The sequence below is a fragment of the Eleutherodactylus coqui genome, chromosome 8, assembly GCF_035609145.1.
Source record: "Eleutherodactylus coqui strain aEleCoq1 chromosome 8, aEleCoq1.hap1, whole genome shotgun sequence".
In the NCBI taxonomy this organism is placed as follows: domain Eukaryota; kingdom Metazoa; phylum Chordata; class Amphibia; order Anura; family Eleutherodactylidae; genus Eleutherodactylus; species Eleutherodactylus coqui.
In genome coordinates, this window is record NC_089844.1 from 73,735,766 (window position 1) to 73,751,632 (window position 15,867).

The 15,867-nt window shown below is 42.1% G+C and overlaps 1 protein-coding gene across 1 annotated transcript in view; it reads left to right on the forward strand.

Annotated features, from left to right (window-relative positions):
- Window positions 1-15,867, forward strand: part of LOC136577884 (dynein axonemal heavy chain 11-like) — a 390,521-nt gene that overhangs the window by 26,843 nt on the left and 347,811 nt on the right. The window contains exons 5-8 of the mRNA XM_066577803.1: window positions 3,016-3,352; window positions 6,444-6,548; window positions 13,380-13,772; window positions 15,086-15,418. Coding sequence (XP_066433900.1) covers window positions 3,016-3,352; window positions 6,444-6,548; window positions 13,380-13,772; window positions 15,086-15,418 — 1,168 coding nt within the window. The remainder of the gene's footprint in view (window positions 1-3,015; window positions 3,353-6,443; window positions 6,549-13,379; window positions 13,773-15,085; window positions 15,419-15,867) is intronic.

The window sequence follows — 15,867 nt, forward strand, 5'->3', positions numbered from 1 at the left end:
AAATCACCCAGCAGCAGCCTGTGGCAGGCCATACTTGCAGTTAGAAGACATTAGATAGTATTCTTGGCAGGGGCTCTTGCAGTCAAAAAATATCCCCACCTGACTCCTGTTGCACACACACACTTGCCCTAACTCTCTTCTGGCTGCAGTTGGCGGCTACAGTCCTCCGCTGGGGCTGAGCACACCAGAGCCGGTGGTGAGATGGTTGCACTTGGTGCTAACTAGTACCACCGGCTTCTTCTTGTTTTTGTGACCACTACCTGACAGACCAGCTTGTAGTTATTTGCTGCCCTGCAGCCCAAGTCACCAGTACCCCTAATCCTGGCTTGGCTGCCAGTGGCCATGCCTGTTCCTATCCTTCCTTGGAGGCTGACATGATTGCGACTTGATCAACTGTGTTATGGAGTTCAAAGATGATTGGACAGGGGGTCCAGGGAGTTGTTTTTATACTTACCAGGTCCTACGTTCCAGCGTCGTGCCTCCAATAAATCAGCACTCACACACAGCTCTTTTCATGAGGCGGTGTGAGCGCACTCTTCTATTCATCTCTATTAGAGAGTGCATACACACAGCCTTGTGAAAAGAGTTTTTCAGGGGCACAGTGCTGGAACGGAGTATAAAAAAACAGCTCCCTGGACCTCCCTGTCCACTCAACTTTGAGGCCTCCCCATTACATAGTTTATAAGGCTCAAAGGTTAATCACATTTATGTAAGAGATTTGGGCCACAATGGTCAGGTATCACCTGCTCACAAGATAGGTGATAAATGTCTGATCGCTGATGATCCCACTGCCTGGGACACCCATGAATAGGGGTTATATTGACAAGTTTGAATGGAGCAGTACTTGGGCCTAGTACAATATTCTGCTGTTTCCATTGGCTCCTAAGACATTGAATAGAGTGGAAGGGCTCATGTTCTAGGTTCAGCGCAGACTGTGCTAATGTGCAAACAGTCCCAATTTTGATAGTACAATCTTACAAGCCAGACTGCAAAGGTGCAGAGTTATGCAAATTTTCCCAAAAATGTGCTTTTAGAATTCTTCTAACTGTCCTGATTTTGAGGATTTGTATGTTGGTAAGTATGCCTATGGCCAATGGTGTTCATAGAGTGCAGGATGGGAGGGACAGGAGGCCATCATTGCCAGCTGTAAATGCTTTTCAGTTTGATAAAGAACTACTGATACCTCAATAGGTGTAAACAGACCCTGACAAAGATATTGTAGCTGGACCTCCGATAGTGCTGCATGCTCCTCACTAACCTGGCTCTATCTTGAAAACTTAGTTCATTCTGCTCAACTTTCTTGATAAGCTCTCTACTACATCCGTACTATTTGGCCCCTCGTATTTGTAATTCAAAAAATACTCTAGGACACGAAGAACATCCTAATTTGCTCCATCTAAAGGTATCATGGAATGTTTCTATATCGCAATATGATATGATTTTGATAGTTCTAATAAACTATGGGATTTCCTTATATAATGGTTAAAGGCTGTGGACACCTTTAGAGGACTTTCTTTCACTTAAATTAATATATTTTGGGCTTATAATCATTTTTGCAATAGAATTTAATTAAACATTTTCCACCATTCTGCAGCTTCTATATATCACTGTATATAGAAACCTCTATTCTCTGAGTGATCCTCGCTCCTGTTTGCAAGCACAGAAGCAATTATATTGTCTTGTGTAAAAGGGTCCTTAGACTGCAGTGTCTATATACAATTGATATATAGAAACTGCAGAAGACAAACAGCAACATTTTTAATTACAGCCTATTGCAAAAATGATTGTCAGCCCCAAAATATATGCATTTAAGTGAATGTGCCCCCAACATGACCATAGCCTTTAATATTCACTATACAGGGAAGAACATAAAAATGTATTTATACACTATACAGGGCTCTGCAAATTGTAATTATGTGTTTATTCACTATACAGGGCTCTGCAAAATCATGAAGCAATGAGAATTTTTGAAAAATATGATAGATTCATGGAACTTTTAGATGCTCACGATCAGGAAACATTCAGCAACTGGTCGGAAAATCTGTGTGACCTCTGTGAATCACATTTGGGTCAACCTATATTAAAGTGTGGAGAAGATGGACTTTATGAAACTAATTTCAACCCAATGGTATCTTCCTTACTTGACATTTTTAGAATATATTGCAGTAGAATTAAAGCATAGTACTTGCCATTCTTTATAGGTCACTTATTGATTGGGTTTCAAAATTTACTTTTGGCCTATAAGATAAATGTTTAATGACGTTGAACTATAAGGAATTGATATTGTTGCAGCCGTTCTGAGGTTTCCACCTTGCTTTCAGGCCAGACCAGGGTTCAGCAGCATTCCTACCTCTCCTGGAGCTGAGAGGTGTGGTGGTTGCAAGATTAATGTCAGTCAGCACCTGGTGCTAAGTAGCTCTGCTCCTATTTAAGCAGGGCTAACTGTTACTCCTGTGCTGGTCAATCACTTCAGTTCTATGTTGGATAGCGATGGAGCAACACAGTGTGGTGGAAGCTCTGCTGGATAAGCTAAGTGCTTTACTGTTTGGTTTGGTTTTGTTTCTCTTTTTGTTTTGTGCTAGGGCCCCCAGTGAGGGACTGGTCAGTGGCCCAGGTTCGAGTGCAGGCTCGTACTTATCAGCGCGGTCGGTCTGCCGAGTAGGCAGGGCCCCTTCCCGGGTTAGGGGACGATAGGGAGAGCATTCCCCTTTAGTTTTTGTTTCCTTTTGCACAGTTGTGCCTTTGATTTATGTTATTGAGGTTGCACGTCCAGAGGACGCAACAGATTGACCAGCCCTTACCTACTCAGGGAGATTCTGTGCTGTTACTATGAATCCCCTTGAGGTTTTGTCGCACCAGTTCGGCACGCTGGCTGCGGAGGTCGCAGAGATTAAGCAGCGACAAACTGCGCTGCAGGTTCCCAGCAAGGAACCAAAAATTGAGCTAACCGACCGTTTTTCTGGGGATAGGCAGAAATTCGGATCCTTTTGGGGATGCCTGTAATCTCTACTTTAGACTGCGTCCAGTGTCTTCAGGGGACGACGCCCAGAAGGTGGGCATTGTCATGTCTAGACTGCAGGGGGCGCCGCAGGCATGGCCTTTTTCATTACCCCCCACGTCTGAGGCCTTGGACTCGGTGGATGACTTTTTTGCTGCATTGGGTCTGATCTATGATGACCCAGACAAGATATCGGTGGCTGAAAGGAATATCAGACGTTTACGACAGGAAGACTCCTCTGTTGAAGATTATTGTGCTGGGTTTCGACGTTGGGCAGCAGAAACCCAGTGGAATGACCCTGCTTTAAAGAGCCAGTTCCATTGGGGTCTATCCAATAAAATCAAGAATGTACTGGTAGGTCATCCAGTACCCCACAGACTTAATGAGGCCATGTCTCTGGCTATCAAAGCTGGGAGACGGATCAGGGAGAGACATCAGGAACTCTCCATAGATTCTGGCTTCTTATCAGCGGCTGTGGAGGAGCCCATGCAGTTTGGGTCTCTGGCTGCCAGGGCTAGGAATGGGAACAAAGTACAGTGTAAAGGTCGTTGCTTTTCCTGTAACCGCATTGGTCGCATGGCTCAGTGTTGTCCCCGTTATAATTGCCAGCCAGGACTTGATGACCAGGAGATTACTGAGGGGGCCCCTCTAGGCCATCAAATTGCCTGGATATCACCCTCCAGACTGGTGCTTCCTGCTGAGATCCTGTCTGATAGTGTGGGCAGCCCCATAAGAGTCCTTCTGGATTGTTGAGCTAGTATTAATTTAATACATCGGGAGACGGTCAGACATTTAGGCTTAGAGATGAAGGATCTGGAGTTTCCCATTCCTGTATCCGCCATTGATGCTGCTCCACTATCGCAGAGAAGTCTGAGGTTTTGTGTGCCTAACGTCCGTTTAAAAATTGGGCTGTTCCACAGGGAGATTATAACATTATATGTCATAGAATCCCTCCCTTCGCAAGTAGTCTTGGGGCTGCCTTGGCTACGTCTACACAACCCGGTAGTAGACTGCGAGAAGGGGGACATTGTTGAATGGAGCCCTGGTTGTCTGTCTGGTTGCGTTTCTGTTGATATTGCTTCTACTCAAACAGAAGAGCTGCCGGAAGTCATCGCCGACCTCTCTGAGGGGCTTCCCCCAGTGGGGGCAGACAAATTACCACCGCACAGACAGGGAGATTGTGCTATTAAACTTCTCCCTGACTACGAGTTCCCCAGGAGCTGCATACCCCCTCCTGAGAGACTGACTCTCAAAGCTTATACCCAAGAGGGTTTTAAGATGGATCCTGAGAGGGTTCAGAAATTGAAGAAGTGTGTTGCTACGGCTCCGGCACTGGGGCAGCCGGATTCTTCTGGGCCTATTATGGCCGAGGCCCAGAGAGAGTTACGGCGAGCAGTTCAGCGGAGAAAGTGAGTTGCTAACAGTCACCGCCCAGAGGGGGCGGAATTCCATGTTGGAGACTTGGTTTGGTTGTCTACCAGAAATATAAAACTCAAACAACCATCCGCTATACTGGGCCCGCGATTTATCGGTCCGTTTAAAATAATTGAGAAGATTAACGCGGTGGCCTTCCGGTTAGATTCCCAGGGTGATGAAAATTAACAATGTTTTCCACAAATCTCTGCTCAAAAGATTCATCGATCCTGGGAATGACCCTCCACCCCCGGCTCCTGTGCTAGCGGATGGGGAGGAGCAGTTGGTAATAAGTCACATTTTGGACTCCCGTCGAGTCAAAACAATTTCACAGATCAAACCCTGGTCGTCCTGATCTTAAGGGTCCTGGGGCCCCTCCTAGAAGGGGAGGTACTGTTGCAGCCGTTCTGAGGTTTCCACCTTGCTTTCAGGCCAGACCAGGATTAAGCAGCATTCCTACCTCTCCTGGAGCTGAGAGGTGTGGTGGTTGCAAGATTAATGTCAGTCAGCACCTGGTGCTAAGTAGCTCTGCTCCTATTTAAGCAGGGCTAACTGTTACTCCTGTGCTGGTCAATCACTTCAGTTCTATGTTGGACAGCGATGGAGCAACACAGTGTGGTGGTAGCTCTGCTGGATAAGCTAAGTGCTTTACTGTTTGGTTTGGTTTTGTTTCTCTTTTTGTTTTGTGCTAGGGCTCCCAGTGAGGGACTGGTCAGTGGCCCAGGTTCGAGTGCAGGCTCGCACTTATCAGCGCGGTCGGTCTGCCGAGTAGGCAGGGCCCCCTCCCGAGTTAGGGGACGATAGGGAGAGCATTCCCCTTTAGTTTTTGTTTCCTTTTGCACAGTTGTGCCTTTGATTTATGTTATTGAGGTTGCACGTCCAGAGGACGCAACAGATATAGAGTAAGGCTAGTGATAGACGGCGACATAAAGATTGCAGTATCGCACTACGACATTGCATCCAATAATTGTTAATGGCGTCTTGTAGCAACCTAACATGACTGCGACACCACAGTCACAAAAAATACATTTTGGTTGGAGTTTGGTCACATGTGACTTTTCACCGTTGTTGTTAGCCGTTTAGTCGCTCACGACCCTCGGCAACACTAAAGGCGAGCTCCCAACAGGTTTTTCGGTTCTGCACGGCTTCTTTCAGTTGTGTCATATCCATGCCAGTGTCCGCTTTGACAGTATTAGCCATTGTGTTCTTTGGCGGACTGGTCTTCTTTTGCCGCTGATATGTCCAAGCATTTTAGATTTTTCTAGCGACTCTGCTCACATTACATGGCCAACAGTGTTAAAATGCATACCTTATTTTCCATAAGGAGATTTTTTAGCCAATCACAGTATAGACTGTAAGTTCCTGGGCCCAGCATTGTTAACCGGTGCACAGTATTGTGAATGCTCCTAGCTTGTATCCTCTGTTGTGGAACGACTAGATATCTAAAAATGATCGCAGTATAAATAGTAAGCAAATAAACCTAGTAATGTAGCAAATATTTAGCTATCATTTTTAGAACTCAAGGCCAAAATATGGCAGAGATCTGATATCACAAATTGGTAAAGTGGAACTCTAAGAATAATGTATAGCTCTAGCTATGAGCAGTATATTGTAAAATTCTGATTATAAGGGTTAATAGGTGAAACTACAGAAAAAGAAAAAAATGCCGCTTGTCTAAGGGTGGTTTCACATCTGTGCTCAGGGGTTCCGGTTTCCTGTTCCATTCAGGGAGCAGGAAAGGGGAATCTCCTGGCCAAGATGCGAATCCCCCCATCTTATGATGGAGCTGAACAGTGCCGAATGGACCCCATTGACTATAAGGGGTCCGTTCGCTTTCTGCTGTCCAGCTTTTTGCGGAAAGAAAAAGCGCCCCATGCAGCACTTTTTTTTCCGGTATTTTGTGCCGGATCTGGGATCGAACCTCAAGCTGGAAGTTCCAATGCAAATGTGAAACCGGCCTTATACTGTGTATAGTTATTTTATTTTGTATATACTGCATACAGTGTATTTATTTTTTATATTTCATGCTTAGCTAGTAGCTGTTCTTCGAGAGGTGAAATATCTCCAGTTCCTGAAAATATCAAACATTCCAGAGATGGCCAAAGATATGTACTTGAAAAGGAAGGAGCTCCAAAAGGTACCATAGCAACACAGCTTCCCGCAGTTCTATTTTTCAGGGACTGGCATTCACATAGGACCACAAAGAGGTGGGGCTTATATGTATTTGCCGAAAGGGTTGAGCTTAAAACGGCTCATGACTTGGGATTCATATAGGGAGGTACAGTAAATGTAAATGTTTTGCAATACTGAATATCTTACTGATTTTGTACTTCATTGCAAAGGCAATAGTGAAATTTTAGTTGTGAAGAATCTCATATGCCTCATAGCTGCCTAAAGGGTTATTTCTTCTGCGATGTGCTAAACGCATCACATGACTGGGACTGGCAAAAAAGATTTTGGTTGACAAATGTTTACTATATATTAATTGATATGTAAAGAAGTGAACTGCACTATTGTCTAAAGACCTATTTACACAGGACGACTGTTGGGCAAACGACGCCAGACACTTGTCCCTTCATCTTTTTGATAGAGCTCTCTGATAGAGCAGCCAGCAGGGGCCAGGACAGCTCAAGGAGATTTCTCTCCTCACTCTCCCCCGCCCCTCTGCATTCACTTAACACAGTGGCCATTCAGTTCTGAATGGCTGCTGTTTACACTAATCGATCATCATTCAGATCGTCCTTCAGAATTTTAAGCTACATAAAACTCTGATCACTGATTGTTCAGTTTAAACAGCAGCCGTTCAGTACTGAACAGCCACTGTGTTAAGTGAATGAAGAGGGGTGGGGGAGAGCGAGGAGTGAAATCTCCTTCAGCCGCTTTGCTGTGAGCCAACAATACTCCCTCCTGTGCAACATGTGATCAGGGGGTCCTGATGGGTCTCTGTGGAAGTCCCTTAACCCCTTGAGTGGTGGGTTTCCTACCACCCTGTCAGACCCACCAGGGCAGGTTTTTTTAAAAGGGTTTAATCATTGAATTTCAACTAATTTTGCAGTTGTGATTTTTTAAACAGGGGGGAGGAAAAAATAAAATGGGGAAAAAAGAAAAAAAGGGGCCATGTCATTAAGGGGTTAAATAATGTAATAACTTCCTTCTCTGGGTCATTACAACGCATGGATACCACATGTGTGATTTTATTTTAGATTTTTTTACAAAGTAAAGGGAGACAAGTGTTTTTACTATAATTTTTTTTTTAATAATTTTTTGACTTTTGTTTTATTTTTACCTTTTTTTTTTTGTCCCTTTAGGGGACTTCCACAGGGACCCATCAGGACCCCCTGATCACATTCCGGGGGTCCGATGGTGACAGCCCTTTACATGCTGCAGTGACAGCCCTTTACATGCTGCAGTCACATAGACTGCAGCATGTAAAGGGTTAACACAGCAGAGATCGGAGGTTTTCTCTGATCTCTGCTGTAAGAGCTGGTACCTAGCTGTCCTCTGACAGCCAAGCACCAGCTCTCCCTGCCACAGAGACCATCTGCTTGCTTCTGACAAGCCGATGGTCTCTATGGCAACCTGTAAACAAAGCAGGAGACTTAGAAGCAGGAGATTGCCAGGAGATCGGCAATATCTTCTGCTGGTTTTTCAAAGCCCTTGCTTTGTTCTCTCCTATCACAGTGGTGACTTAGAGTAAAAGGTTTATTTTTATTCCAGCGATTAAAATATACACGTAGGGGCACAAAACATAAAACAAAACAAAACAAAAGTGATTAAAGGACGTGGTGTGGACCATCCAACCACACCATAAGCAGTCACTCAAGGTAAGTGTTTAGTCACACTATTACGTGTGTGGGTGTCATAAATATGTGGTCCACAATGACCACAAAGTTTCTGGTCCTGCTTGTGGCCAGTTAGGCAGGTGGCCGAAACTTGATTGTATATTAGCGCACCGGGTGTATGAAAATGAAATGTCTCCGGTTGCTATTTCTTGGTATTGTGTAACCCACACGTCATAAATAGATTCGATTATAGTGACTCGGATATGTGTTCCTCCACATTCGTTACAAACGGAGGATTAGAGATACTCGTCCGGCTCAAAATAAAGAGACGAAATTTGGTCTATGCCAAGGGAGACATCTCTCAAGGATTCTAAAGATGTCGGATGTATTGCAGGATTACCAATGAGAGAGCCTCCCAAAGATAAAAAGCGGCCTCCCTTCTATTAATAGGGGTCGTATTTAGAAGATACTCGACCCCAGGAATTTAAGAGCCCTTTACGTATTTAATTTCTCAATAATTTTTTGCTCATTGGTTTGTTGCTCGACGCGTTTCACCGCTCAAGTTTGAGTGGATCATCAGGAGCAATATAAATTGAGATTAGATATTGCTGACGATATTGGAGGGTCTAAATAGACCAGTTCGTAAAGAAACTAGTGTCCCAATCTTTAGAGGACCAGCTGTTGCAGCAGAGATAGTGAGGGTTAAATACCACCTGGAGTGAGATGATCCTTGATCCCCCAGTGTCTCATATTAAGTTGGAAACAGATGTCAGGTTATCAAAGGTGTCTCACCTCCACGTCAAAAACTGACATTGAGTACGAATGTATCTCATGAGATTTTTTGAAACGGGACTAATTGAAAATAACCTCAGGACTCAAATCCTCACATGAGCATAAGGATACATAGGTATCTTGTTGGAGTGAGTAGAGTATACTGAGTGACAGGTCTCCGTTTCAAAATTAGACAGCCAACTGGTCAGCGTCCCATGCAATATGCGTAATGGGGCGTCGTACCAATGTCTTAAAGGTGTTTGTCTCCGTATCTCTCAGGGTACGTGTTTCCCAGGGGAGGGAGATGCAAACACCTTGCTCCTGGTGGTATTCCCCCAATTCAAATCTGCTTTTCCTATTTCAATTGCAAGAGTGAGCTAGTAAATTTCTGGCGTAATAGTGTGACTAAACACTTACCTTGAGTGACTGCTTATGGTGTGGTTGGATGGTCCACACCACGTCCTTTAATCACTTTTGTTTTGTTTTATGTTTTGTGCCCCTATGTGTATATTTTAATCGTTGGAATAAAAAACCTTTTACTCTAAGTCACCACTGTGATAGGGCATTTCTAGTTAAATTTGGAGACTTCTACTCTGCCTCTTCTGTGAAACTCTGTTGCTTTGTTCTCTGTGGGACTGTGCAGGCAGAGCACAATGCCACAGCTTGTGGCAGTGTGCTCTGCAGCTCCCATAGTGATACATAGCCCGGAAATCTTCCGGGCTATATCACTATCGGCAGTGGAGCTCGTCCTGGAAAATTTCCGGGCGTGCCACTCAAGGGGTTAAAGGGACAAATATTTTTAAAAAGTTTAAAAAAAAATGATTAAAAAGATAAAAATAAAAACACATTTTTTCCCCTTTACTTTGTAAAAAATTAAAAACAAAATTAGATATGTGGCATCTCTGTGTCTTAATGACCCAGAGAAGGAAGTTAGTACATTATTTAACCCCTTAATGACGTGGCCCCTTTTAATTTTTTTTCCCCTTTTCTTTTTTTCCTCCTCTCTAACTAGAGATGAGTGAGCATGCTCGGTTAAGGAAATTACTCGAGCGAGCATCGGCATTTTCGAGTAACTGCCTGCTCTTCCGAAAAGATTCGGGGGTGAGCGAGGTGTTGCGGGGGGGGGGGGGGGGGGGGGAGCAGGGGGGAGAGAGTGATCTTCCCCCCATTCCTTTCGCTCTCCCCCACCGCCCCCCTAATCTTTTTGGACGAGCAGGCAGTTACTTGAAAATGCCGATGCTCGCTCGAGTAATTTTCTTAACCGAGCATGCTTGCTCATCTGTAATCATAACTCCTTTATTTGTTCATCGACGTCGCTGCATGAGGGCTTGTTTTTTGCGGAACGAGTTGTATTTTTCAATGGTGCTATTTAAAGTACCATATAACGCACTGAAAAACTTTTACAAAATTCTAATTGGAGTAAAATGAAAAAAAAAAAAGACATTCCACCATCTTTCAGCGCGTTTTATTTCTACAGCACACAAACTGCAACTAAAATGACATGATAACTTTACTCTATGGGTCAGTACGATTGCTACGATACCAAACTTGTATAGTTTTTATTTTTGCTGTAGTACTTATTTTTTTCAAAGACATTTAATTTTTTCAATTATTTTCTGCTGCATCTTCTGCGCACAATAACTTTTTAATTTTTCCATCGACGTACTTGAGCATGGGCTCATTTTTTGCGGTATGTCCTGTAGTTTACGTTAGTACCAATTCAGAATACATACGACTTTTTGATCGCTTTTTATTACATTATTTCTGGGAGACAGGGTGACTGAAAAAGTGCATTCCTGGCGGTCTTTATTTTTTTTCAGACTACGTTCACCATGTGGGGTAAATAATGCGCTACTTTGATAGATCGGAGTTTTATAGATGCGGTGATACCAAATACGTATTTTTCTTCTATGATTTAGATTTTTCTATTGTAGATATGGCAAAAGTAGGGCGATTTAAACTTTTATTACTTTTTTTTTTTTTTTAAACTGTGAAAAAGTCGCGAAAAAGACGAAAACTATTACAATTTGGTATTGGCATAATCGTACTGACCTGTAGAATTACTTTTATATGTTATTTATACTGCTCAGAGAATGCAGTGAAAAATAAAAATAAAACACATTATTTTGTTAATCTTGCCACTAGAAAAAATACAGAAAAAAAAGCGATCAAAATTTTACATGTTCTTAAAAATTAGATAAATGAAGACTAGAGTTCATCCCGCAAAAAACAAGGCCTTTTAGAGCTCTGGCAATGGAAAAAAAATCAATACGGCTCTTGGAATGTGGCGACACAAAAGCAAACCTTTAAGAAAAAAAAATGTTTTAAATGTACAAAAATAGCAAAACATAAAAAAACTGTATAAACTTGGTATCTCCGGAATCATGTTGACTCAGAGAATAATGTTATCACATGATTTATTCTGCATGCTGAACGCCGTAAACATGGAATCCAAAAAACAAATGGCAGAATTTCTTTTTTTCCCCCCAATCTATCTACAAATTGTTTTACAAAAGTTATGCAATACATTATATATACCCAAAAATGATGCCATCAAAAAATACAACTTGTCCCGCAAAACACAAGCCCTCGTATGGCTGTGTCAATGGAAAAATACAAAAGTTATGGCTTTTGGAACGCGACTGCAAAATTTGTTAAAATTAAATAATTGACCCATTTAAAAAACCTGCCCTCATTGGTCTGACAGGTTAGTCAGAAACCCACCACTGAAGGGGTTAAAGGGACTATATTTTCACGCTCCACACTGATGAGAGGCAAAATCCTCGAAACAACTGTCTGTTTATGATTTTCTGACTTTTGGTCAATTCCCAGTCATTGTTATAAAGAATTGTTTAACCCCTTAATGACACAGGATGTAAGGTCACGTCCTGCACCTTCGTGGTGTGCATAAAGGGAGATTGCAGGGGGATCTCCCTCCATGCCACGCAGGCGCTGTCTGTTTCTTACATCTGACACCCGGCAGCAGCAGCTCCGATAAGCCGCGTGGCCCATCGGAGCAGTTAACACTTTAAATGCTGATGTCAATTCTGAAAGCGGCATTTAAATTCCCTGAATGATGTTCGGGGGCCCATATATCCCCCTGCGAAGATATTGAAGGGAGCAATGCGGGTGTCATGGCAGTTGGGGGCCTTCTAAAAGCCCTCGGGGCTGTATTAGCAGCATGCCAATCAAGCCATGCCTGAGGCGTGACTTGATAGAATGCCTGTTAGAACGCAGTATGATATAATGCTATGGCTGGAGCAATCAAAGCATCGCAAGTTCTTGTTCCCTCTAGAAACTAAAAAAAAAGTAAAAATTAAGTTTAAAAAAGTTTTACTAGTTATTATTTTTAAAAAAGTGATAAAAGCTTAAAAAAAACTTTTGCCATATTTATAATAATGCAGTGTGTACGCCGTAGAAACAAGATGCACCCAAAGATATTTTTTTTCTCATTTCACTCCACTAAGAATTTTTTTTAAGTTTTTCAGTACATTATGTGGTACATTTAATAGTACCATTGAAAAACACAACTCGTCACGCAAAAACCAAGCCCTCAGATATCTACGTCGATGGATAAATAACAGAGTTATGATTTTTTAAAAGCGGGGAGGAAAAAATGTAAATAAAAAAAAAGGGGATGGTCCCTAAGGGGTTAATGGGTCTGGCATTGATTTGCAGGAATGCTGCCATCCAATAGGTGGCGCTGCAGAAGTATTATTCCAGCTTCATTATCTGCATATATATCCTGGAGGAGCACGCATGGCCTTAAAAGTCTCCTTACTCACCTCCTAGGTGCTTTCCCTAAGGAGAGATGATACCCTTTCCTTCCCTTGTTCTTTTTTAAATCAAATTTTGTTTATTTAAATAAAAAATGTTGGAGATGGCCATATTGTTGATATACATTCTCTCTCTGTGGTATCAGTGTAGATAGTGCTTCAGGGTGTAGGTGCTTTATGGCAGCTGCAATGAATGGGAATTAACAGAGAAATACCATAGATTATTGCAGTTTTCAGGAAGTGTTAGAATACCAGCCCTCCCCCCCCCCCCCCCCCCCCCCAGACACCAGGGAATGAAAAGGAAGATGCATACAAAGCCTTATTTGTGTGTGTAGTGTCAGTAACCTACATTATCTAGGTCCTCAGTAGTACAATATAGCTGCTATTAATTAGTCCACCTCCTAATGACAAGGAGATGACTGTGCATCTGTCCCAGATTACACAGCAAAGCTAACAAGTGATCTGCAGAAAGCAGGAATTATCAGCCTATTGTGACTAGTCTAGTGACTAGTGCAAAAAAATAAAATAAAAAAACTGGACCAAAAGTGTTTTAAAAATGTTTATAATAAAAACCTGATTGAAATAATATGTAATTGTCTAATACATTCCCTTTCACTTTTGAACATGCTTTTCTAATAGCACACTGGAAACCTGGACCTCATTTCCCAGTGGTTCAATAGGATTCAAAAGACAGTTTTACTTGTGGAAAGAGAACTTGTACACGATGAACTCAAGCAGATTTATGAGAAGCTAGTTCCAGCTCTTACAGTTCTAACATGGTGCTCACCAGATTTAGTTGGTTACATAGAAGAAGCGAGAAAACTTGTATATAATTTGGACTGCCGAATTCTAAAAGCTAAGCGGAATGTAGAAATGATGCAGAACTTAATGAATAAACTGGGTGAAAACTACTTCATTGCAAATAAATATGGAAGAGACCATTTCATTCAAGGCCTTAGAGACAAAGAGAAAATGGCCAAACACTACATTATTGCTGAGGACATTGGGCAGAAGATTCAAGGACTTTTGATGGTATGATGTTTAGTTTACCTAATTGATGTAAACTTTTATTGTTAGAGTTTCTTTCCTGTTACATACATATGTGTAGAATGCTAACACACAATGCAGCACCATGCATACATTGCAGTCAGAGGCCCTGCTCTAAGTAGGGACTCACAACCTAATTTTCCTGAATACATATAAATATCAAATAGTATGTCAATTGATTGATGTCATGAACTGGGCTTTCTTGTGACATTGCCACAACCGCAAGGGGTTGATCTACTTCCACTCCCCTAGTTCTGCACTCCTTGCAATATGGAACAAAAAGAACATACCCAGCACAGTCCTAACCCACTCCCAAAATACACACTGCCACCACTAACCAATTATTATAAGACAGGTCAGATATCTAACTTTCAATATCATACCAACGTACATCATCAGTCACGGCACTCCAGCTGTTAATGTTAACACTTTATCAGGGACCACCAGTTTTATAGAGCAACAAGGAATGAACTTATTAAAGTTTGAAACTTTAATATAAAAGGAGCAATGCATATAAAAAGTTACAAAAAGATATAAAAGGACGCGGATACAAGCAAAACAGCTTCAAAGGGAATAAAAGAAGAATCCCAGATCTTTTACTAATTTAATTGGCTAGATTGGCGCGAGGAGTTATTGTGAAGTATCTGGATAGTCCTGCAAAATTTGAGTCCATTCCTCTGAAATCTGACAATGGTCTTTTGCATGTGTCACACCTTTAACACATTCTGATGACATCACCATAACCCTCTTTTAGACCATGTGATAGGGCTGGGCCGATTGCATGCAGGATGACACAGTTTTGAGGACATAACTTCTTATTTTAGTCATATTTTCCCATAGGAAGCTCCTAGATGTCATTTTCCAGAATACATTTTTCTACTAAACATGGTAGGGAAATACTAATATCTGGAGCCAATGCTAAAGGGATTCTGTCAGCAAGTACATGAAGTCTGACGTGGAGCTGAGTTCCGAGTCACATAGGCGGACCACACCGGCTTCTCTCTGCCGGCTGCATTCAGATTGACAGCTCTCATGCTATACGCAAAAGGGGAGAGAACTGTAAGTCTGCATGATCCAGGTAAGGAGAGGCCTCTGTGGCCCACCTACGTGAATCATATGACAGAAGTTACTCTGAAAAAAAATTATGCCAGGGAAATCTTAAATTACTATATTTCTATTGTCTTTTAAAGACCTCTTCTTGGCAGGCTTTGACTGGAGAATCTTCCCCGGGGCCTCATCCTTGTGTACGTTACTTAAAAATTCTTTACAACTCTTTAATGTTTGCATTACTTTTGCAGAGCAATCAGCAGTTGCTTCAAGCAGATCTGCACTCTGATAAATGGAAGACATATACGGAGTACATAGACCGCATGATTTTAGAAGGTTTGCACCAAGCAGTAAAGTGCTCACTCCAGTACTTGATTGATAATACCGAACCTTCATTTAAACCTTTGCCTCTATTTAAAGTGGAGATTTTATTTAATGGAAGTGAGATGAGCTTTGCACCTTCCTTGGATCTTGACATCAGTGGCAATTTTTATAGCATTATAGTGAGCTTACTCTCGGATACTTTTCGAATTGCATCTTTTATACCTCGTGTTGCTGTGCATCTTGGGAAAACCACTTATCAGGTATTTATGGCACTGTATGTTCTTAGTACATACCAAGCAGACAGCACAAAGTACTTATGTCTATACTGTTTACCTTTTGTAAGAGCCCATTAAGTTTGAAAATTTGCAGATGTGTCCACCCTTAACTTTCCAGAAATTCTGTTGACAACTCCAGTTATACGTTATATGCCAGCAAAACTCTTGACAGGCTGTACGTCACATCACAACCACTGGGTGGCTACTTTTAGACAAATAGAGCATACACATCTCCCAACAGAATATTGCGAAATTGTGCTTTCCCCCCCCTCCAAATCTGGTAAATTCACGACACAAAACTCAGGGTATGTCAAGCCAAGAAAAAAGTTAGGAAGGACGCATCTGTATTTCTGTCTATTGCTCAATCTTTATTTTGTGTGTGTTTTTTCTTAACTGGGTTGTCTGGTTAGGAGCACCCATGTTTAAATACCCTA